This window comes from Vicugna pacos, chromosome 7, assembly GCF_048564905.1.
Source record: "Vicugna pacos chromosome 7, VicPac4, whole genome shotgun sequence".
NCBI lineage: Eukaryota > Metazoa > Chordata > Mammalia > Artiodactyla > Camelidae > Vicugna > Vicugna pacos.
In genome coordinates this window covers 73,913,871-73,939,688 of record NC_132993.1, presented here as the reverse complement: position 1 = coordinate 73,939,688, position 25,818 = coordinate 73,913,871, and the positions used below count along the sequence as shown (strand labels likewise).

Below are 25,818 nucleotides of genomic sequence, written 5' to 3'. Positions count from 1 at the left end.
AGAAACTGGAGTTAACAAATTTAGGTTACAGAGTTCTTTTAAAGGAAGTCACTTTCTACTAAAAAACCTTAAAGTGTTATTTGCTTATTTCAAGTTTAACCAAGTTTATTCTTTTTAAAACTGTCATGATTTGTAACTGTTTTTTGAAACAGTTTTAAAAAATCCTCTTTGCATGTTGCCCTGAATTAGTTTAACTGATAGTTCTTAGTGAATCTGGGCTCATGGTTTTTTTATCTTCTGCTAGGAATTGGACAGTCCCTTTAGATTGTATGGGCTTACAATGAATCCACTGCTTTATAACATCACCCAGGTTGTCATCCTGTCAGCTGTTTCTGGTGTTATCAGTGACTTGCTTGGATTTAATTTAAAGGTAAGAGCTTGTAGGTATTTTTTATTATTTAGTGCACTATTACATTTTTGTAACATTTATTTCACCCTGGGCACTCTTTTGAGATTTCACATGCACAGTAATGGAGTCATTTTGATTATATTGTATACAGTTACTGAAAATAATTTCACATTTAATTTCAAAAAAGGATAAATATTCTTGGTTTATAATACTTATGGAACTTCTAATTTGGAACAATATTCATTACAAGTAGAATTCCTGTGTAGGATAAGTGAGGAATTTATTTTTACTCATATAATCTGAATCTAATTTAGGTGATAAAAAAGAGCCCTATTTCTGGTTTTGATCGAAGTTATATTATTTATGTATATAGCAATACATACATCTTCCAACATGTGCAATGCTGTTAGTGAATAAGGTGTAGAATATTCATATTAAGAAGTAACATATGTGTATTGCCACTTCCCAGTAAAAGAAAGCAAGAGAAATCTGATTTTCACTTTTTCATTTGTTTAAGATAAATTTTTCTTGAAAATTAAAGGACAAAGGAATTTAAAATAGTAGAACCAATACTTGTTTCTGAATGAGATTTAGATAAAAACAGCATTATATAATGTAATTTAATAAGTTGCAATATCAAAACTGACTCTAATGGTCACTACTTCTATTATTTTTTCACTAGCTGTGGAAGATTAAATCATGACAATTCAGAGAAAAGAAGATGTAGCCTCTTTTCCAGAATAAGAGTACCAACTAAGCTGCCTGAAAGCAGTCACTGACTCTTTGCTTCAGGAGTCTCAGCTGGGAAATTGAAGTGTTTACATCAGACTGTCTTGTGCAATTCTTATATTTATTTCACTTGTTCACTGTTTTTTACATTTATTTTAGTCTTTATATTTTATTTTTATCATTGATGTACTTAGTTGTTGAAAGGGTGATAAAACTGATATCCAGATACTTGAGATCCTGGTAATTGCTCATAAATAATTGACAGAATAACAAATTGTGAGATTAGAAGCCATTGCTAAACACTGTTTCTCCATCAGTGCCGTGACTTGCCTTACTTGAAAATTTCTTTAATTTGGGAATATTGCTTTGGACTCAGCTGAACACATGAAATATTTTCTTCAGTAAATCAAGATCCAGTCAAGGTTTCTCTTGAATTATTTTGGAACAATACCAGAATCTATACTGATTAAGCTGCAGTTTAAGCACCCTTCAGTATTAATATATATGATATTACACAACAGGTCAACAAGTGCTCTTTGATGATAAAACTCTTAATAGAGCAATAATTGTAAATGGTTACCATACTGTAAGATATTTTGATAAAAATTAAGTAGTAATAATTGTATTTATTTGAAACACTGGGCTGTTTGCACAGCTCCAACTGTGCATGCTCAAAATGTGCACTTTTTAAATTGTTACTTTAATGCGTATCTTTATATATGGGATATGTTATAGTGTACTAGGGCATGATATGGTATCCTTTTGAGTGAGGTATATACTCATCTCACAAGTGAAGTGCCTATTGATATTACTAAAGTACATTATGTTTACTTAAGCAAAATAATTTTCTTCCCATGGTACACTATAGTGTATGCTGTTCATACCACATTCAAATGAACAACTTAAGAATAAGGTTAAAAATGAATAATATATTCTTCTGATTACTAGTTATAAACCTGTATCCAAATTTTCAGGAAAGACAGCTATAGCTTGCAAATTCTATCCTCTAAACTTAATCTGGTACACCTCTTCCCTCAACCTCCAATTGTAAAAGGGCTATTTTAGATGCTTTTACCCTAGAAAGTTAACCCTTCCCCCGTGAATAATTTGCCAAGTGTCCAAATGAAAACTTACCATGTTGGCATGTTAGGTAAATAGGGCAAATATGATGGTATCTTACATTGGGCCATGATTTTAAGTTATTATATTTGTACAATCAAAAAATTTTAGGAGTTAAATGAAACATGAAATGTTTTTGCAAACTTTTTTTTTTAACTGGTGTCTAGTTTCTAAAACAAAATTTATTTGAAACAATCTAGAATTATCTTGGTGCAAGGTGTATCATGTTGAATATCCTCACTTTTTTTTTTTTTACCATGTTTTAGGGTATTTAAAATTATTAATTGTAAATAATTTATTTGATTGGTGCAGTTTTAATCTCCAATCATAATCTTAAGATCAGGAATGTGTGGAGAACAGAGCCACGTTATAGTATCACTTTGCTCTCACCATTCCTTTTGATCAGCCTCAGTTCAGCCTCCTTGTGTAGTATATTTTCTTTCTGTAGAAAACAACAGAAGCATTTTGTTTTATTTGCCTATGTTCTAATATGTTTAATAATGACCAAAGTGCATTCTGAGTTTTTCGAGGAATGTATTACTGGAGCTTTAAGAACACACTTATTTTCTCCTGTGAAAAATTAGGCTTTGTCTGATATGTTTTTTCTTCCTCTATTGTCTAATGTTGAAGTTGTTTTTAGGAATTATATTTTATAAACTTTTTCAAAATAAGGTACATACCTATACAGAACTTAACATTTTGCACAGAATATATCAAATATATTTTGAGAAAAAAAGTACAGCATCAGTTCTGTTAGGAATAAAAAAAGGAAACTATTGTATCTCAAAAAAAAACCTATTTCAGAATGGAAATATTTTTGAGAAAAGTAGGTGAGTAAACTGATTTAGGAAAATGCTTGTTTTTGATTGAAGTTTATTTTACTTAGAGTTGGGAGTTGATTTATTGAGTACAGTGTACCTCTCAGCAACATAGTAATAATATGTGGAATTATGTCACTAATGTGGGCAGCATTAGAATACTAAAAGGAAAAAGGTGTCATTTTAAATAATTTCAGAACATTAATGAAACTGTTTCCAAAGCAGAAAAATTGACATTGCTGCCTTTAAGAATACCATGAATGTAAGAAATTTAAAGGAAATTGTAACATATCACATAATATAGAAAAGGCAGTTGAAAGAATTGTGGCAGATGTTGTGTGTTAACTTTTGTTTCTTTGCCACATGTGTCATATTTGAAAGTTTGAGCAGCAAGTTTAAAATAAAACATTCTATGACAGTGTTAAATTGGAAGTGGTTTTTAAATTATTTTTCAAGTCTTACACATTTCTATAGTAATTTTGTATTTACTGTAGCATAAACTTTAGCTATAAGTGCTAGATTTGAGGGGAGTGGGGATAAATTTTTTAAAACTTGGCCAGCACTTCAGATTTTGTTATGATTCTCAGAACATGAAGGAAGAATACATGCACAGGCCTTTCATCACCAAAATGCTATGACATCATTAATGTTTGTTTGCTTGTTTGTTTGTATTTAAACACAGAAAACTGGCTGTAGCCTGGGATATTAAAATTCATTGTCAGAAGAATAGTGGTGTTTTCAATCAAATGACTTTGCACGTGAACTCAGCACGGGAGAGTATGGCCATCAATAAGATCGGTAAGCATTCTAGTATTTCTGTTATCTGATTGGTACAAATGTTCATAGAACTTAATCAGAAACTATAAATTCAAGCACACTTTCAAACTTACTTTAAGCTTAGAATTGGCTCTTTTAATGAGTTTCCCTTCAGACTTAGAAGTAGAGCAGTATGACTTGCTATATCACTTAGAACAAAAATTCTCAACCTTTTTTTCTGCCAAGCCTATATGAAAGATACCATAAATGCTTATCAATTTTGTTGGTTCCCCATGGTGCTTACTTCTTGAGGAGTAGACTGTGGGTCTAGGAAGGTGGTACAGGTATAGTCAAAAAAGTATTCCCTAGGTGATTTGGAAAGTCTGTCTCATCTGTCACTCCTCATCACCTTGAGAATTACTGTCTTAAGATAAGGAATTTTATAGAATGTCAATTCTATGAGATGTTAACTGCATTTACCACCATATTCCTAGCACATAAAATAGTGCCTGATCTACTGAATGAATGAATAAATGAATGAATGAATCAAATAGAACCAAAGACACCACCTAGTCCAGAGTCCTCATTTTACTAGATAAAAAAACTAAGGCCACAAAAGAAGTTAAGAAGCTTGCCCTAGGTTCCACAATTAGAACACACATTCTCCTTTATTCCCCTTGAAGGTATATTCTGTAATAGCACCTCTGTACCTCTTGACTGATCAAAATACTTAATAATGGGAAAATATTCTGGACAGAACAAAGATATTGATAAATCTGTTCATATTTATAGTGAGGTCATATATGAACTAACAAGCTTTTGGCAATAGGAAAAAGTCAGAATTCATTTGACAGCTCCCTATTCAGCTGTCTGCAGTGTGGCCTTTTGGAAAGAACACATACTTTGGAGCTGGACTTGTTTATGTTCATAGGCAAATTACTTAATTTCTGTGAGTTTGGTTCTCTCAGCTGTAAATTACTGACATTTATACCTACTTTACAGGGCTGTTAGGAGGATTAATGAGATAGCATATGAAAAGCACCTAGCTCAGGGACTGACATGTATTTGTTGTACAGAAAGATTGGCTCTCCTTCCTCTTCAAATGAGTAATGGCCTAGGACAATTAACAGTTTCTAAGCTAAAGCATTTATATTACATAAGATATCATATGCATCTCTGCCAAGTAAGAGACATAACTAAGAATCATGCTTCAAATAAATTATCATATGTAAAGAATTCTTTTACAAGGAGTTGACGTTTAATTCCTTTTCTTCATAAGCAAGTGTGATAAAATGTGGAAGGGAAGTTTTCTCATTCTTTTGTTTGCCTTCATATTGTATTCAATTATGAATAATTTTGCTAAATTCTCAGGTGCATATTTCATTCATATCTTTTCATTATTAAATCTCTATCGCTCACTAGTAATACCCATTTTATCTTTTATCTTCTGCCGGGTCTCAACCCTCAACTTTAAGTTGTCTGCTCCCTGTTCATGCTTTGAGTTGCTGAAGAACATCTGACTTGACTTTCTACAGATGATGCTCATCAAGATATTACTGGAACCTCTGAGTTCTTTATTTGGCAATGTTTTTTTCTTTAATCAATCATTTGTACACTTATATGTTCCCTACTGTGGCTCTTCCAAACCTCATTTATCATCTTGAAAGCTCCTAATCCCTCTCATACTATAACTATTAGCATTTTTTCCTTCTAACTTAATGGAAAAGATAAATATCATGCATGAATTCTCCTCCTCCCTTCTTCAGTTCTGTGGAAGAGATGTTGCTCTGTGAGGGCAGCTCTCCATCAGTGCTCAGGGTTCTGTCCTTGCCCTCCTACAGGATACCTCCTCAGTTTTCCCCCTGCTGTCATCTTCAGCCTTTTCCTTTTCCAATTTTTTGTTATAAACCATTTAGATTTCAATGCGAGGTGCTTGCATCTAGAGTATGAGAGCACTGTTTAATGTTTATAGGTGAATGGAACCACTCTATACTAGATGACACTCTGAGAGCTTGCCACACTCTCAGCCCTCTTCTGAGCAAAGCAGGAATTTGCTTCTTTATATTCATCATGCTTCATTGGACTATATCACTTTTCTGTCTCAGCCACAGCTGAATGGTTCAGTGATCGGTGCCTGGCCCTAAAGCAGCCAGCTATTTTATGAGCCTCAAGGAACCCAGGAGACCAGCTGGCACAAAAACTTTGCCCTGATGGAGGTATTTCGTCCTTGGCAGTGACTTGGTGACCCAGTCAAAATCTCTGTTACTGCAAGTTTGAGTCAGGACACAGCGTAAGCCGGGAGAATTGCTAGAAAAGCAGAGACCCCAACGAGCCGTGAAGTAAAGCAAACCCCTGAAGTAAAAGGAAGTTAGTGAGAGTCGAGAAGGGAGAAGAGACTAGAAGAAGATGCCCAAAACTGTCAATGATAGAGACACTGAGTGATAGCTTAGCTGGCTCTGCTGTTGGATCATTCAAGCTGGTCTCAGACTATGGTAGCTTCATCTTGTGTCCTGAATCATGAGGTCAGTTGTTACCATTTATCCCTGTGACAAACTCTTACCTCCTCAAGTAACCAAAAGATGACAGTCAGCCTGGACAAGCCTCACATATTTGGCTGGCTGTTTAATCTTAGGCCATTTTACTTCCCTAATTGGCTCTCCCTCTGTATCTGTCTTCTCATATGTGTGTTTAAGTGTAGTGCTTGGCTATCCATGCTGTCTATCCTTTCAACACTTTTAAGCCTTCTGTGTCTACAAAATAGTTAACAATCTCAGGGCTAAGTGTTTTGCTTGTTCCTTCCTTTTTATAATGTCATTCAATTCTGTGTATTCAACAGTGATCTGAAATTTAAATTAGTGGCTTGTTTTCTTTTTTGTCTTTTAAAGCTAAATCAAACTCTTTGTGCTAAATTTAATCATTGACTTTCTGTAGATATTTAATAATCTCCTTGACAGGTGTTCAGGAGTTTGGAGTTATCTTTGTCAAATTCTCTTGCAAATTTTGGTCAATTATTTATATATGGGAATTTCTGGTTTTCCTTACCTTCATATTAAGAGATATGCTTTAAGGTAAAATAGACTTGTTGCCAAAGGCTTGACCAGTTTGTCTCCCTTGAGATAAATACCCAGTTGCAAATCCATTTACTTGTTTTTGCCTGGAAATGCAAACTTTGAGCTGGTCACTTTCCTTTCTATTTATACCCTTGCTCTCAGCCAGAATTTACTGGGTCAGATTAGTGGTGCTGAAGATTCTTGTAATGTGAATTCTACTGTTTGGGCGAAGATGTTAGGGTAAGAAGTTAGTCTAGCAAATATGAGAAACAGACCAACTACTTACAAAATTGCAGTTTTATTCAGTTTTTCTTCATTCTATGAATAGTTTTTGAATATTATGTGCCAGGCACTGAGCTAGGATATAGAAATTAAAATACAGTTTGTCTTTTCATTTAAAGGAGGCTACAAGGTCATACAGTCATGCAAACAGATTTTAGCTTGTGGAGTGTATGTGCTCTAATGGAGTTGCCAGTGTGTCACATGCAGGCAGTTCAGCATGTCTGGAGAAGACGATGTGTACAGGCAAGGGATAGAAGATAATGCTAGGAGATGACTTTGTGAAGCCTAGAAAATTTGAATCTTATTCTAAAGATTAGGACTGCCTAGTACAATTCTGACATGTCATAGTTGCTTGGTGAATACTAAACTGAGGTACCACCTTCTTTACTTGGACACTTAATGAACGGCACCAGACTGAAAATTAATTTTTTTAACTTAAAATTTTAGTCCATGTTAATTTCTATTCTAGAATTTTTATGTGATTTAAAAAAAAAACCTGACATGGCACAAATTTGTATCTAAGAGTATGTAAAATTAAATTGACTTCAATTTCTTTCTCCATATTTGGATGATAGAGTTAATTTATAATTATTGGCAAAGTGAAATTTTTTTTTTTTAAATTACAGAGTAGCAGAAGTCATCTGTACTCTAATGGATCATGGGTTCTGGAATCAGGCAGAGCTGGGATTCTTTGCAGCATGTGTCTGAGCTTGGGCAAGTTACTTGACCTCCCTAATCCTCGTCTCATGAGATGGAAAGCTGCTGCCGCTGGAGCATGAATTGGTCCTTGTGAGTATGAAATTAGAGAAGGTCTGTGTAATGGGCATGAACCTCCTCTGCCACCCAGCATCAGTTTTTTTGTCCTTAAACTAAATCTGGCATTGAGATTTAAAAGACTATCAAGAATTCAATATGTTATGTTTGCAGGAGCTCCTCTTCCTGGGATTGATACAAAATCCTAGGGGATTCAGCTAGTACCTGGAAAGTATGGAAGTGGCCTGTCTGTATTCTCTAGTGGTAGCTATTCCTCCATCCTAGTGCTTCTGCCTGGCCAACACTCCTATGCTTTTGGGTGCGGATGCTCCAGCCAGCTCAGAGATGCTCCCCTTAGAGGTCTTCCCCTGCTGACCCTAGGCTCAAGATCCTCACCTTTGCTTCAAGGCACCAGATCTCAGCGCCCTTCTCCTTCCACACATGCCCCATAGATGTGCTCCATTGTGTGTCTGTGTTGCTGGTGATTAGGTTCTTGTCTTGTTGCAGAAATAATTCAGAGATGAGACTAGGAGGTCAAGAAAGTACAGTGAGGATTTATTAAGGGATAGTACACTCTCAAAGGGAGAGCTGACAGGCTCAGGTGAGCAGCTGCCCTGAGTTTCTTTGGCAGGTTGGTTACATAGGGTGTAAAAATGAATGGGCAGAATATTCATTGAGGATGGGAGGGTTTGGGGTCGTATTCCCTGATTTTCATCCCAGCTCCACCTTCGCAAAGGGAGGAAGGATTTTTGTCCTTATTTAGTCTGGATCGGAAGTGTCATGGCGTCAGTGCATAAGGAGTACTTCCAATCTGCAAGGCTAATTTTATGGAAATGAGGGCATAATGAGCAAAAGGTTACATTTGGACACTGGAGATTCCTGCCTTTTTCACCTTTCTTTGTTGATCTCCAGGCCACTTACATCCCCAAAATGTATGACCTCTTATTAGTCTGGAGGTTCCTGCTTTTCTCTGTCTGCCCAAGGACCCCCGTTGTTTATATGATGTATGGTTTCCTGCATTTGGCCTGTGCCCCTCCTTTCTTGCCCAATTCCTGCCATTTGGCCTGGTTTGCCTTTCTCTGCTCATATCTAGCTAACATTTGCAGACTTTCTGGGGGATGAGCCCCTCTCCCAGCAACTCCCATCTCCACATTTTCCACTAGATGCTCTCAATCCACCAGATTCCCAAGCCAGAGCCTGGCTGAGGAATTGCCTTGTGGGCCTTGTTTTCAGCCTTGAAGCTCCAAAGGCAGTGATAACCCACGGAGGGAAGGAAGTCAAGCTCAAAATAGGATTGTATGACTATCTTCTTAGAATAGTGGAGGGAAACAGATAACTCATTCTTTTGAATCTCTTTCAGCAGCAAATATCCCAATAATCCTACCAGTTAGGGAAAGTGCTTAGTTTGGTGCCTGGCATGTAATCATCTCACCACAACTATTAACTATTAGCATTATTATTTTTATTAGCAACCCTTTTGGATAATAGGCAAGTGCTCAGAGTGATATTAGTAAATTAAAGAAATTATCCAACTGGAAAATGAACTGGAGAAACTGCAGCTGTCTAAAGAAATCCAAATTGTTAAAGAAATTAAAAATAAGGCTTTGGGATAAAGCACTTGGATTACTCAATGTGGAAATGAAAAAATGGAAGGCTTATATTTGTCTTTAAGCATGTGACAGCTTACATTGAAGTCACCTGTTCTTCATCAACTTCAGGATTTAAAGCAACAAATAGTAACTTGAATTATGTTGTGAGATTTTAGCTAGTCGCACACGCAGAAAGTATCAAACAAAAAGTATCAGTTACTTACTCAACACAGAATGTTAAGTAGAAGCTGTGGACACCCCAACCCTAGAGATGCTCCAGGCATTGTGGGGTTCACCCACTTGGAAAGAAGGACTAGCTCAGTTGATGCATTGGGTCCTCCTCAACATGATGAATCTACGTATCAGTGAGAATGATACTGTGTAAATTTTGTCACTTGGTGAGTGGTCCTGAAAATCGTGTTTTCTCATCTGCAATGGAATTTTTTTTTAATCTCAGTTGAACATGCAGGAGTTGTGGCATAGAAGGAAAGTCTTGCTCCGAGTATCAGGAACCTAGGTTTGTATCTTTGCTTTTAGGTTGATTTCCTAGGTGACCTATAGTAGCCATTTACTCTCTATCTGAAAAAAGATGGACAGAATTAGAATTACTTGATCTATTGAGCTTTATCATTCTGAGACTTCTTTCTTTATATTTTGTTCTCTGTTACTAACGAGCAGTAGAATTAAGGATCCTTTTATTCTCAGAGAATAGACTGTGGTTGTAATTTTCTAATATACATACTTAAATTTTAAGTATCTATTTTCTAAAAAAAGTTAAAAGATTTTGTTATGGAGAAATTTAGCTGCCCCACTATTCCAGCAGAAGTCTGTTTTAATCAGTTGTTCTAATTTGAGGGAATCTATTTTCCATGGGACAAGTAACTTAGAACACTTTTGGTTCTTACCATGACCCATCTCTTTAACAAACTAGACTTGCTCACTGCTCCCAAGTGAGCTTTCATTTGTTGGGGGTTGGTAGGATTAAGCAATCACACTTTTAAACAGCCTTGTTGTTAAGCCAAGACCCTCTTCAGTTTCACGTTCTACTAATTTTTTAAAATCAGTCTGTCTTGATTCAGCCATTTTACCATATGACCATGGAGTTAATCAGATGGCATCTCATTAGTAGGCCCTTATTTTAAAACTGGAACCGGAAGTTTCTTTTCCCATTGATCTTCCACTCATACCTAAAATGTAACTCACGGTGGCAACTCTTTTCTTATTTTCTATAGACTTGTCTCATTCTAAATAGGTAAATCTCAGGATTGGGAGATGGGATCCTTGACTGATTTCCATTTCCTTCTTCCCTCCGTGCTCCAGTCCCTAGCCAGGTACTAGACTCTGAGTGCCACCTTGCCAGAGAATGACAGAACCTTTGCACTTGGCTCTTTGTGCATTGTTTAGTTTGACCTTTTGTTTATGACTTACTTTTTCTATCTTCTTTAAGCACCTTATTAAAAGGTTAGATAGGCACATAATACAAACCAGCCTAATTCTGCACCCATAATGGAACAACACATCTGTGTGGCTAAGGTATAAGATGGTCTTTGAAACAAAGTCTGTCTTACCATTTTTATATGTTCCAAAACATGTAATGGAGGTCTTCGAACATACATACTCACCAAAGGGGAGATTTAAGAGGAAGCAACAGAGGGAGACCAAAAGTTTTACTAAGATCTTGTGTGATGTCTTCATGATGACCTCAACCCTAGCTGCCTATTATTAGACTGACCTGGTCATTTAAAAATAAAAAAACCAGGAAACAAAAAACTGACATCTTTGTCCCATCCCTAGAGATTCTGAGAAAAAGAAGGGTTTTTTTAACCCCCTCCTATGAATTACTCTTGGAGAGTCAGAATTGTTATTCTTAAAACATTGGTCTGTATAATCAAAAACATTTAGACAGTGATGAAGACGTCAGTGGATACATAATTGCAGAAGCTAGAACAAGTGTGTCTGCTATTTTGACAACTTAAAATTTTGTGCGCTAAATAACGTACTACTGTTTTCTATTTTTTATTAGTTTTTTGGCACTTCTCCGGAGACCCCGTTAGGGATCGTTACATGCTGACAGCACATGTAAGTAATACTGTCCTTGCCTCAAGGACTTGAAGATAGATGATTATGTTCAGATAGACTATGTCAGCTGATGGGTGTCAGTGACATTTTGCCCCTCTCTGCTCCCCTGAGTGCTCATTCTGTGGTGCACAGGTTCAGCAAGCTTTTAGGTACTTTCTTTCAAGTGGAAAGCATAGAAGTTTGTTGTAGAAATTGAACTGATCCAAACTACCTGTCAAATCTAGTCTCTCAATTGGCCTGCGGACTGCCTTCCTCACTTTGTCACAGATTCTTTATGGTCAGCTATGCCACAAGAGTTGCCTACATCTTAGTTGATAATTTAACTCTTCTAAAAAATTGAATAATTTAAATCCACAGTGTGGTTCAGGACATTCTAGAGGTTCTCGAGACTTTTTCAGAGGTCTGCAAGGTGAAAGTCATACAGGGTGAGAGACCCATCAAAGTGTAATATGGACCAATGGATTTTAATGTAACCCTATAAAATGTGTAAGGTTGGTTTCAGATTCCACCCTGTGATGCTACCTTTAAGAAACCATGTGCCAAGTTTTGGTGTAGTATCAAAGAAGAATATCCACTATTATCAGAAAAGGCTAGTAAAATATCTCTTTTGCAAAAACCTATCTATGTAAAGCTGGGGTTTTTCTAAAATACATAACCAAAATACATTATCAAAGCAAATTAAAGAGGTACATATAAGAATATAGCTATCTTTTTTCTTTGCTAGCATCTTTGTTGAAGTATAATTAGCATTTGATAAACTACACGCGTTTAAAGTGTACAATCTGATGGGTTTTGGCAAAAATGTTCACCACAAAACCTCAGTATAATCAATTTAATGCATTTATCTGTCATCTGGGTAAGTTTCCTCATGCTCCTTTGTATTCACTCACTCTTGGACGTTTCAGTACCACCCCTGTCCCATCCCCAGACAGACACTGATCTGCTTTCTGTTACAGATTAGTTCATCCTTTTTAGAATTTTATATGAATGAAATTGTATTCATTTTTTTGTCAGACTTCTCTTTCACCCTGCTTAATTATTCTGATATTCATCCATGTTGGAGCATGTATCAATAGCTTACTCCTTTTTTTGGCAAATTGTATTCTGTTGTCTTGGTATGTTGCAAGTTGTTTATTAGTTCATCTTTTGAACATTTGGGTTGTTGTTTCTGTTTCTGACTGTTATAAATGAAGCTGCTGTGAACATCTGTGCATGATTCTTTGCTTAGACATAAATTTTTATTTCTCTTGGTAAATACTTAGAAGTGAACCCCTGGTTGTATAGTAGGTATATGTTTAATTTTTGAAGGAACTGCCAGACTGTTTTCCAAAATGGTACCAGCAGTGTATGAGAGTTCCAGTAACTCCAAATGCTTACCAATACTTTCTCTTTAATTTTTGACATTCTAGTTGGTGTGTAGTATATCTCATTGTGGTTTTGATTTTCATTTCCCTAATGACTAATGATGTCGAGCATCTTTTTTTCTCATTTTTGTACCTTTATTGAAATATATTTCACATGTCATAAAATTCATCCATTTAAAGGATACAGTGTAGTGGGTTTTGGTGTATTCACAGAATTGTGCAGCAATTACCACCATCTAATTTTAGAACATTTTCAACATCCCTGAAAGAAACTCCATGTACATTACTAACCATTCCCCATTTCTGCTCCCTTAAACTCCACCTCAGCTTCTGGCAACTACTAGTCTCCTTTCTCTCTCCAAGAATTTTCTTCTGGGCATTTCACATAAATGGAATCATACAATATGTGATCTTTTGTGTGACTGGCTTCTTTTACTTACCATAATGTGTCAAAAGTTCTTCCATGTTGTAGTGTGTATCAGTACTTCCTTCCTTTTTATTGCCAAATTCTATGTATAGATATATAACGTTTTGTTTTTCTGTTCATCAGTTATTGGATATTTAGGTTACCACTTTTTGAATATTATGAATATTGCTGTGAATATTTGTACATATATTATGTGGATGTATGTTTTAATTTTTTGGTATGGGCATACATTTTCATTTCTCTTGGGTATATACCTAGGAGGAGAGTGGCTGGGTCATATGGTTAACTCCATGATTTTCGTTTTCAGAACTGCCAAACTGTCTTCCAAAGTAGCTATACCATTTTACATTCCTACCAATAATATATAAGGATTCCACTTTTTCTACATCCTCTACAACATGTATTATTGTCTGTCTTTTTAAAATTTGGGCATCTTTTTTTTGTGCTTATTTGCCATTTATATATCTGCTTTGGTCAAGCATCTGTTTTAATCTCTTGCCCATTTAAAAATTGGGTTGTTTTCTTATTGTTGTGTTTTGAGACTTCTTTATACAAATTCAGGATACAAGTCCTTTATCAGATTATAGATTTTACAAATGTTTTCTTTGAGTCTTTTCCTTCGTTTCATTCTCTTAACAGGTTTTTAAAAATTTTTTTGAAAGAACTTTTTGATTTCAGTGAAATTCAAATTATCTGCCTATTATTTTGTAGATTTTGCATAACCCATGTTCACAAGGATTTTGTCCTGTGTTTTCTCCTAGATGTTTTAGGGTCTTAGGTTTTACATTTATGTGTATGGTGCATTTTGAGTTTTCTTTTTTTAATAGGATGCAAGGTATTGATCAAACTTCATTTTTAAGATACGAATATCTCATTTCAGCACCATTATTAAAAAGACTACTCTTTACTGAATTGCCTTTACACCTTTGTCAAAAATTAGTTATCTGTATATGAGTGAGTTGATTTCTGTGTTCTCTGTTATGTTCCATTGCTCTCTTTGTCTGTCTTAATGCCAGTACCACATTGTCTTTATTGCTATAGATTTATAATAAGCCTTGAACTCAGGTAGTGAAAGTCCTCAAAATTTGTTCTTTTTCAAAGTTCTGGCTAAGACTTTTTTTTAACTTTTTTTTATTGATTTATAATCATTTTACAATGTTGGGTCAAATTCCAGTGTAGAGCACAATTTTTCAGTTATACATGAGCATATATATATATATATTAATTGTCACATCTTTTTCTCTGTGAGCTACCATAAGATCTTGTATATATTTCCCTGTGCTATACAGTATAATCTTGTTTATCTATTCTACAATTTTGAAATCCCAGTCTATCTCTTCCCACCCCCGCCCCCTTGGCAACCACAAGTTTGTATTCTATGTCTGTGAGTCTATTTCTGTTTTGTGTTTATGCTTTTTTTTTTTTTCAGATTCCGCATATGAGCGATCTCACATGGTATTTTTCTTTCTCTTTCTGGCTTACTTAGAATGACATTCTCCAGGAGCATCCGTGTTGCTGCAAATGGCATTATGTTGTCGGCTTTTATGGCTGAGTAGTATTCCATTGTATACATATGCCACATCTTCTTTATCCAGTCATCTGTTGATGGGCATTTAGGCTGTTTCCATGTCTTCGCTATTGTAAATAGTGCTGCTATGAACATTGGGGTGCAGGTGTCATCCTGAAGTAGGGTTCCCTCTGGATATATGCCCAGGAGCGGGATTCCTGGGTCATATGGTAAATCTATTCCTAGTCTTTTGAGGAATCTCCATACTGTTTTCCACAGTGGCTACACCAGACTTTTTTATTTCCATGTAAATTTAATATCAACTTGTCCATTTCTAACAAACCAACAAAAATAAAAGAAACCCTGTTGGAATTTTGACTTGGATTGCATTGAATCTGCATGAACAGTGTATCTCTCCATTTATATAGCTCTTCTTTAATTTCTCTCATCATTGTTTTGTAGTTTTCAGTCTACAGACCTTGCATGTTTTTTTTTCTTTGTCAGATGCTATTGTAAATGGTATTTCAGATTTTAAATTTCCGATTATTTGTTACAACAATTATTTGTTGCTAGTACATAAAAATACAGTTGATTTTTGTTTATTAGTCTTGGATTCTGCAACCTGGCTAAACTCATTTAATAGTTCGAAAAGCTTTTTTGTTGTTGATTCCACTGGATTTTCTGTGAAGCAATGTGTTGTAGGCCAAGACAGTTTTACTTCTTCCTTTCCAATCTGTACACTTTTGGTTTCTTCTTGTTGCCTTGGGGCACTAGGTAGAAACTTCAGTACAGTGCTGAGAAAGTGGTGAGTGAAGCCTGCCTTCCTTGTTTCTGACACTGGGCGTAAAGCGTTGTTTTTTCACCATTAAGTATGTTAGCTGTAAGTTTGTATGAATGTGCTTTATCAGGATGAAAAATTTCCCATCTATTTCTAATTTGATAAGTTTTTATCAGGAATTGATGTTGGACATTATGAAATATTTTTTCTACATTTATTGAGATAAGCATGTGGCTGTTCTTTTTTTAGTTCATTAATATAAAGAATTATAATATCTGAATTTTAAAAGTTAAAATTAACCTTGCATTCTTGGGATAAACTCCACTTGAATCATGATGTATTATCCTTTTGTTTATAGTGATAGATTCAATTTACTAATATTTTGTCAAAAGTTTTGTATTTGTTCAATGAGAGATATTGGATTATAGTTTTCTTTTCTTATATCTTGTCTGGTTTTTGGCATAAGTGGTCTCGTCAAATAAATTGGAAAGCATTCCCTCTTCTTCATTTTTTCTAGAGTAGCCTAGTGCAGAATTGTACTGTTTCTTCCTTAAATGTTGGGTAGAACTCCCCAGCAAAACCATCTAGGCCTTGATTCTTCTTTGTTATGAAGATTTTAAGCTATAAATTTAGTTTATTTAGTAGGAATAATCTTTAATAGCTTGTGTCTTTCAAGGGACTTGTTCATTTTATTTAAGTTGTTCAATTTATTGGCATAAAATTGTTCATCATTCCCCTTATTATCTTTCTAATACCTGTGGAATCTGCGGTGATATCGCCTCCCTCATTCCTAATATTGGAAATTTATGTATTCCTTTTTTCCTACTGGTTAGCCTGACTAGAAGTTTTGTTGTAATTCTTAGAGCCTGTTTTTAATTTTATTGATTTTTCTCTATTTTTCTGATTTCTATTTCATTGAGTAATATTCTGATCTTTAATTCCATTCTTCTGATTTTTTCTCCTCTGGCAGCTATTTATAGTCATGGGTTTTTAACCTTCTTTTCCAATGTAAACATTCAGTGCTACAAATTTCTAAATACTGCTTTAGCTTCATCTTACAAATTTTCATACGATTTGTTTTCAATTTCATTCAGTTAAAATACTTGCTGTTTTTCCTTTTGATTTATTCTTTGATCCACCAGCTATTTACAAGTATTATTTAGTTTCCAGATATTAGGGATTTTTCAGATAATTGTTCTGTTGTTGATTTCTACTTAAGTCCACTATAGTCAGTGAACATGCTTTGTATGATTTGGATTCTTTTAATTTTTTCTAACACTTTTATTGTAGTATAGTTCCTGTATAGTAAACTTCACGTATTTCAGATATACACATAGATGAATTTTGATAGATGTATACACCAATGAAACCACTGCCACAATCAAGATGGCTAACATTTCCATCACTCCCCAAGAGGTGAAATTTTTGAATTCCCAGTTTATCCCTTCCCACTTGCTTTAACCTCTGGTATCCATAAGTCTGTTTCTGTTATTTCGATACGTTTGTTTATGTCCTTTTTTTTTTTAAATTCCACATATAAGCGATATCATGTGGCATTTTTCTTTCTCTTTCTGGCTTGCTTTACTTAGAATGATGATCTCCAGGTCAATCCATGTTGCTGCAAGTGGCATTGTGTTATTCTTTTTTATGGCTGAGTAGTATTCCACTGTGTGTGTGTGTGTGTGTGTGTGTGTGTGTGTGTGTGTGTATCCAGTTGTCTATTGATGAACATTTGGGTTGTTTCCTTGTCTTGGCTGCTGTAAATAGTGCTGCTGTGAACATTGGGGTGCATGTGTCTTTTTGAATATATTTTCCTCTGGATATATACCCAAGAGTGGGATTGCTGGATCATATGGTAAGTCTATTTTTAGTTTTTTAAGGAACCTCCATACTGTCCTCTGTACTAGCTGCACCAATATACATTCCCACGAGCCAGCAGTGAATGAGAGTTCCCTTTTCTCCACACCCTCTCCAGCATTTATCCTTTGTGTACTTTTGAATGATGGCAATTCTGACTGGTGTGAGGTGACATCTCATTGTAGTTTTGATTAGCATTTCTCTGATAGTTAGTGATGCTGAGCATCTTTTCATGTGCTTGTTGGCCATCTGTATGTCTTCTTTGGAGAGCAGCCAGGAATATGGCCTGTCATGGTAAATGATCCATGTACACTTAAAATGTGTATTCTGCTATTGTTTGGTGTAGTATATGATAAATATCAGTCAAGTCAAATTGGTTGATAGTGTTGTTCAAATTTACTGTGTACTTATGAATTCTCTGTCTACTTTTTGTATCGGTTGTTGAGGAAAGGGTGTTGAAATCTCCAAATATAATTGCTTTTCAGCTATTTCTCTTTTCACTTCTATCAGTTTTTGCTTATTTGATTTTGAACTCCTCTTATTAGATGCATACATGTTTAACCCTTGTTATGAACCCTTGATAAATTGACCCCTTTATCATTATGAAATGACCCTCTTTATCCCTGTTAATATTTTATGCACTGAAATCTACTTTGTCTAATATTAATGTAGCCACTTCAACCTTCTTTTGGTTAGTGTTAGCATGCCATATATTTTCCCATCCTTTTACTTTTAGCTAATTTGTGTCTTTGTTTTTAAAGTGACTTTTTGTAGCCAGGATATAGTTAGGTCTTGCTAATCCAGTCTGCTGATCTTTGTCTTTTAATTGAGATGTTTAGACCATTTACATAAAATGTGATTATTGCTATGGCTGAGTTTAAGTCTACCGTGTTGACATTTGTTTTCTGTTTGTCCCATCAGTTCTTTGGTCTTTTTCCTACCTGCTTTTGGATTGATCTTTTTCAAGGCCTTTTTATCATTTTTGTTGGCTTATAGCTATTTATTTTGTTTCAATGGCTGCTTTAGGGTTTGTATTATACATCTTAAACTTACCACATTCTACTTTCCATTGATGTCATATCACTTTACATATAGTAAAATAACTCTATAATAATGTACTTACCTTTCTTCCCTCTGAGAATTTGTGCTATTGTTGTCATACATTTTGTTTCCACATATGCTATAAATCCCACAGTACACTGTAGTTGTTTTTACTTTGAGTAATTGGTTGTCTTCTAAAGATATTTAAACAATAAAAAGAATTATTTATATTTATTGACATAATCACCAGTTCTGGTCTGCTTTATCCCTTGTGTAGATCTAGATTTCCATCTATTATTCTTTTCCTTTTACTTGAAGGACTTCTTTAATATTTATTCTAGTGTTGATCTGCTGGTAATAAATTCTTTCAGCTTTTGTGTGTCTGAAAAAGTATCTATTTTGCCTTTGTTTTTTAAAGATATTTTTATGGAATAAATATTTGTAGGTTGGTAGAGTTTGTTTTGTTTGTTTTTCCAGTTCCATTTGTCCTCTACCTTTCATTATTCATAACATGGAATCTACCGTCATCCTTACCGTTTTTCCTCTATATAGGATATATCTTTTTCCAGTTGCTTTTAAGGTTTTTCTCTTTATAACTAGTTTTAAGTAATTTGATTATAAAGTGACTTGGTGTGGTTTTGTTCATATTTCCTGTACTTGGAGCTTATTAAGAATCTTGGGTCCATGGGTTTATAGATTTCATCGAATATGCTTCCATTAAAGTCTCTGCCATTATTTCTTAAAAATCTTTTTTCTGTCCTTCATCTGTTTTAGGGACTCCATATATATGCATATTAGGCTGCTCAAAGCTTTCCCACATATCACTGATGCTCTGTTCACTGTTTCTTTTCAGTCTTTTGTCTCTCTGTATTTCATGATTGTTTTAATTGTGGTATCTTCAAGTTTACTAGTCTTTGCTTTTTCAGTGTCTAATCTGCCATTAATCCTGAATATATTTCCCATAAGAGACATTGTAATTTTTCTCTGTAGAATTTCAAGTTGTCTTTTATTATATAAATCCATATCTCTGCTTAACTTGTTCAGTCTTTTACTTTGTTCCTTGAACATATGGAATATAGTTATAATAACTTTTAATTTCATTTTTGGTTTAGTTTCAGTTGTTTCAGTTTTCTGCTCATTTTAAGGTTATGTTTCCCCACTTACTTGTATGTCTGGTAATTATCTATTGGATACCATGTATTTTGGATTTTACCTTGTTGGGTGCTGGGTATTTTTCTATTCCTATACATACATATTCTTGAACTTGGTGCTAGGAAATGATTAAATTACTTGGGAATAGTTTGATTCTTTTGGGTCTTAAAAGCAGGGCCAGAGTAGTGTTTAGAGTTAGTTTCAGGTTAATTTTTCCATAAAACTCAGGCATACTCTTTGGAGCATTCTTTGAGGACTCATGAATTATGAGGTTTTCCACTCTGGCTGGTGGGAATAGACATTATTTTCAATCTTACATACACTTCCTAAACTTTTCAGGTGACTCTTTAGTTAACTTTCAGTAGTTTCCTTCCAGGTGCTTTCTGGTCAGTTCTTACCTGAATACTTGAGGGGTGCTCTCTGAACTCTCTGGAACTCCCTCTCTCTGTAGCTTCCCCTTTTTTGCATACTTTAACCAGTTTGACTTATCCACACTCCAGCTTTATCTCCTCAGCTCAGGAAGACCTCCAAACTTTACCAGGTACCTGCTGCCTGGAAACTCTCCCAAAGCATTAAGCTTGGGCAACTGTAGTGTTCATCTCATTTGTTTTCCATCTCTTAGAGATCATCGTCCTTTGATTCCTGATGTCTTGAGAACTGTTGTTTTATATATTTTGTCCAGTTTTTTAGATGTTTCAAGCAGGAGGTAAATCTTATTCCTGTTACTCCCATCATGTTTGTAAGTAGAAATCCCAGACATTTTCTAGAAGCCAGATATTAAAAAGATTTGCAAAATTTGAAAGTTCTACTCTTTAAGCCATTTTTTGTTTGTTTTGGAAAATATGGTTTCTATAAAAATATTTAGGTTAACATGTAATTGGTTTATTATCATTGTCTTTAAGTGAATTAACAAATAAAATATTAAAAATTTTCTGTTTTAATTTTGAATATGGTTAATATTGATAGCTGTTTATTACTCATGTAAACAAAAGGTTTGGTTTCAGTGATTTTTAAGAATGTAAAGTAATTCTAAGGACAGGAAATCTGAGAACAGTTGATCTAAATATAGTGAAGTGGTTTATTGTGGGTTGCCTGAACCTAGAAGTTGGGTAACCCTGGTGCTGGGGAGGGCATGGGTACAAAGATGAGATGGCCCGTAAACATAGAGAAGAAGGAAGAAGAACAATACAAGCAGAATTTAAGAAGTCACGTGGCTCCCAAGAGACACAGAGAGTATTGTGGCTTCCTCATTTTCCAGCTGCTGTCTAGGCATTTTTGAGCCCCAGTTATCCCTCCTGCCCTTAGGATCTTTCAGATAGTACTAAAAATAAATTCTATCTTTTTGGAAGGAAAAATTAAAACACTGTGGTAAAATCAACTACATTTCAATTTAAAAAAAAAACCACTATGGTAGGCTTAAGAAGAAGGCATTTTGGGAGTCCAGGGTCCTTTTGGAGTCCAGAGATTACAGTCCTGTGACAAAGGCTGATACAGTTCATGATGCTCAAGTGGAGGCTAGCAGATCCCGTGTCTGGTGTGTGGAAAAGCAATCCCTAGTTCTGTGGTTATTTTCAGCTTGCTGGTTGTTAATTCATTGGCATACAGTGTTCAGAGAACCAGGATTGTCCCCCACCTTCCTGTCTAATCTTGGCCACACCTTTCTGGGATTTAGTTTCTCCACACCCACAAAGTGGCAGTCAGAAAACTTTCTAGGTTTTTGTCTGCAAGTGACAGCAACCTACATCAAATTAGCTTAAGCACAAAAGAGCATTTATTGCCTTTTTAACTGGGAAGCCGAGCTGAGCTAGTGCTGGCTCCAACATAATTGGATCCAGGTGTTCAAACTGGCATCGTGGCTTCATACTATGTTCTCTTTCCTCCTCCTATTCCTTCCCATTTTCTGCCCATTCCTTTCAGCTTACCTTTGTTAGCTTTGTTCTCCATTCAGCCACAGAATAGCCCCCAGACGCTCTCAGCTTATATGGACGCTTTGAGCTCATGAGCCCAGAGACTGAAACAAATGCACTCTCACCTAGCAATCACAGACCCAATCCCTTGGAGACTCTTTCATTGACTTTACTTGGGTCACATGCTTATACTTGGAACCAATGACATTAGATAGGACTATGGAGAACCTGCTTTGGCCAGACTGGGTTATGTGCCCACTCCTTTGGCAGGTAGAAGAGGACAAAGTTGCAGTCCCATCAGAGCCACATAGAGAGTGAGATGGGGCAGCTCAGTGACCAGAAGGGTGCTGGGCAGACTGCAGCCTGCACCCTCAGGTGTCATCAAGTGAAGCAAACTATGTCTGTCTATCACGTGTTTGTGATTTAAAAAGAAATACAGCCATGTGGCTAGTACAGCATTTTTGGGAATTTGACGTTTTCTTCTGAGTCCCCCAGTTCTCTCTTAGTTTCATCCTTTCCTATTGCTTTTCAAGTATTTCATCTACATGGTTTAGATTTCATCTTTGCCTCTGAGGCTTTTTACCAACTTCTGTCACATCAAGAATGGAGTCAACTGCACCCAGAGTGTTCCCACTCAGTGATTTTCATTCCTGCCAACACATTCGTGCTTTCTTTTAAGTTCACATCTTTTCTACCTGAATCTTTTCCTTAATCTTGGTGTGTAACAGAGATATAGAATCAGAGTTGGTACTAGAAGACTACAAATCAATAAATAAGAAATGAGGAAGATCTTTTAATACAGAGTCCTCATCAGATTTAACGTTCAGTTGAATAATTACCTCCCAGCCTCTTTGGGATTGCAAAATAAAGTGAACACATAGGTGAAAGATTTATTAACAGTGCCAGAGATGCTTAGTATGCAAGACACATTCTGTTGTCTCTGAAGTGGCAGCCTCTAGTAAAAAGCTCTCTCCACAAATCCACTTTGGAATCTCATTCGTATGTTTTTCTATCCAGAAGAACTGAACAAAAATGTAGAGTCTGAATTTGTTTACTCATAAAAATAAGATCTGTAGTGTGTTTTTAGTCATATTTTGGAATGCAGCTCATCACCTACATGTTATATTTAGATTGGTACTATCAAAATGAAAAGGTAACATGCCAGGTGGTTATTATATTCTAGAATATTCAAGCAAAGAAATTTGCATTTGGAATTAAATATAAGATCCCGATCTTCCGTAGATCCAGCTAAGGCTCACAGTTCAGTTAGAGACAAGAATCTGGCATTCACTTGTGTGTGTGCCTTTGAATGGGTGGGTTTCTGGAGAGAGAAACTCCAAAAAGTTAGCTGAAGATGGCTCTGGAGATGAAAATATGAATGATCTTAATTTTCTTTTCCGTACCCTTCTCAACCATTCGTATTTTCTGCACTGAGCACGTACCACTTTCACAATAAAAATAATTTAAAAAAATTACATCTATGCTGAATTGTGAAAGTTCTTGGAATATACCAAATTATACTTAAGCAAGATATAACTACTAAAGAAACCGACTGACACCCCGAAAACTCCTTGGCTTGAACTCTGTGTTGGGCACTGTGATTCTGCCTTGCCTCTGCAGGACGGTCTGTGGTCCCAGTGTGGTCTAGCGTGTGTACCTACCTCAGGACCCTTCGCTGTGCCGTTAGGGCTGCAAGAGACCTGACTGCATGAGCACCTTTAGTCCTCTTAGGACAAACCCACAGGGAACTCTGGAGCTTAAGTTCAGGTCTCCAGTTCCTAAAGTTTCTGATTGTGTCAAAAAGAAGAGAATTTTCTCCCAACTTATGAGGGTGAGGGTCAGGGTGGGAGAGCCATAGGCACACTGTCCTGAAAGCAGACTCTTAACTCCCAAGCCCTCTCCTCAAGCATTTACCTAGTCAATACTCACCACGCGCCCGCAGGACCACTGGCTCATCCCAGTGCCTGCAAGCTCAGGTGTCAGGTTGGGACAGGCTCTGCACAGCACAGCTGCAGTGTAGTAGCACTCAAACCTCTGACCCAGCCTTTGGGAACTGCTCTTTCTGACTCACAGTCCACCTGTTCAAGAAGAAGGCCACAATTAGAAGCCTGCAGAGAGACCTGATGACCCACCAGTAGCATCAGGCCCCAGTTAAGAAGGGCATGCATGGGCCTTGAAGGTGGTAGGCCTGGTGTGAGTCCGGCTCTCACTCAAGCAGAGGTGAGATCTTGGGGAAGCACTTCCCCCCGAGACTTAATTTTCTCATATAGAAGTGAGTAGTTTATTAGAAAGGTTAGCAGAAATAAAATGTGAGTGAAATGTTGGCAATAGAAATTGCTTCATAAATGACAGCTCTTAGTATAATTATATGCTAAATCATGTTTACAGAATGATTTCAGTCCCCTTCCAGCCATTTCTATCTGACTCAAAACCCCATTCTTGAAAGTTCTCCATTGAACCTGTTAGTAAAACCAAGAACTCTTTGTTACTCATCTCTGAACAGCTGTAAATTGTCTTTATCATGCTTCAGCTACAGCTCACAAGCTGAAGACAGCTTGGCATCCATCTTTCGGATTCTATGGGTAACTTTCATGTTTACTCATAGGAAGTGCTATTAACAGGGCAGACCGTCATCACTAGTGTTCAGAATGTATCAAAGTGTTTTTTGTTTGCTTGCTTGTTTTTTAATAAGCAGAAAGAAAAGAAAAGGCAACCCTACTGAGTCTTCTGATCCTATATGTGAAGTTAGGGCCTCAGTTTTTTGTATGTTCTTCGGTAACTAGGTTAACTTTGGTATTTTACTTTTCTCTGGTTAATAAGACTATCCTTGACAAAGTCATGGTCACCAAATCAGTGTGTTTCTCTAGGAAAGTACAACATACAGAGATAATGCAGGCCTTTGAGCATTTGGTCTTATCAGAAACTAAATGTAAAGTGGGCCACAAGTGGACTGAAGCAAAGAAAACATATCATTTGGAATTTTCATTACATCATGGATGCTATGGACAATCTTATTTTCCACATGTAAATGTTAGGATAAGGAAATGACTGTATTCTATTTTTTCCCAAATCATAAATCACCCAGTAAACATCTGAACAAGTAGCTTGCCAGACAGTGTTTTATTGAATCTAAGATGCCATCTATTGTAAAATATATTATTATTCTAGGTATGACTAAAAAAGATTAAAGCACTGCCATTGATTGAGAAATGTTAAATGTGAGTCTTGAAATCAATGATGGTATAGCCTTCTATGTTTGATGAGTTCTTTTTTACATCCTTTGTGTCTCCCTGCACCTGTTAATACTTAGACATTAGTTGACTAGTTTGAGAGCATTAATCACAATTAAAATAGATGTTCCACTTTAAACAACATAAATATTACCATTCACTGCTGAACACCCTAATCATAATGGCATTTTAAGCACTAGTGAAATGAAGATAGTTTATATTTCTTGAATTGATTAAATAAGATAAGGACTCAGTCATTAGGCAGATAAAGACAGACATCACTAGGAAAACTGGCTGGGTCTTATAGTGTTAAAAAGATTTATAAACAGAAGTGTCATTTTGTCTTATTCCCAGCTTCTTGAGCACTTGTTCCTAACAAATCCTTGGAAGAATACCAGGTTTCCCCCCAACCCTCTGCCTTTTTTTTTTTTTTTTCTTTTTCCAGAACCAGACAGGAAAGAGCTTCAGATTTTGGTTAATATTAACCAGCTCATCCCAGGCAGTTATGACATATTCTTCAGGAGTATAGCAGGCAGAATTATTTTAGCAAGAGACTTTGCTAGCAGAAGGCTAATAAAAAAACCCAGCAAGGATAATGGTAGATGGGAAATGTCAGGAGAGAAATTGGGTTTCTATTTTGAGGATAGTAAAATCATTACATTTTAATGCATTCAAGTTCAGACTGATTCATAGCCAATGACCATGCAAGTTAAAGCCAGAGGGTGCACAGTACCATACGGATGCAGGCTCAGATGAATTCAGACTCTGCCTTTCAGGAGTCAGAAGATGGGAGGTAGGGGCTTGATCTCTGGAGGCCTCAGTTTCCTCATCTATGCTGTTAAACCAGATGGTCTCCAAGCCTCTTTTGGTCCATGATGCCATGATCTAGCCAGAGGTCATGGCTGAGCAGCAAAAGCAAGCCCTCAAAGGAGGTTAGGACTGAGTAACTGATATGATGCCAAGGACTTCTGAGGTCAGACTGGCTCACCGAACCTCAGAGTTTAGTTTCCTGGACCTTGCAAAGTGGTTCC

The 25,818-nt window shown here is 36.1% G+C and overlaps 1 protein-coding gene across 15 annotated transcripts in view; it reads left to right on the top strand.

The window, feature by feature from the left end:
* PHTF2 (putative homeodomain transcription factor 2) overlaps positions 1 to 25,818 on the top strand; it is a 164,887-nt gene that overhangs the window by 98,614 nt on the left and 40,455 nt on the right. For 10 of the 15 annotated variants that reach the window (XM_072965158.1, XM_072965156.1, XM_072965157.1 and 7 more), the window contains 4 exons: positions 245 to 370; positions 3,698 to 3,813; positions 7,730 to 7,892; positions 11,469 to 11,524. In XM_072965158.1, coding sequence (XP_072821259.1) covers positions 245 to 370; positions 3,698 to 3,724 — 153 coding nt within the window. In that variant the 3' untranslated portion in view covers positions 3,725 to 3,813; positions 7,730 to 7,892; positions 11,469 to 11,524. Of the gene's footprint in view, positions 1 to 244; positions 371 to 1,031; positions 3,814 to 7,729; positions 7,893 to 9,902; positions 9,963 to 11,468; positions 11,525 to 25,818 lie in introns of all 15 variants that reach the window. The other 5 variants (XM_015249748.3, XM_006216525.3, XM_072965151.1 and 2 more) reach the window with 4 other exon arrangements.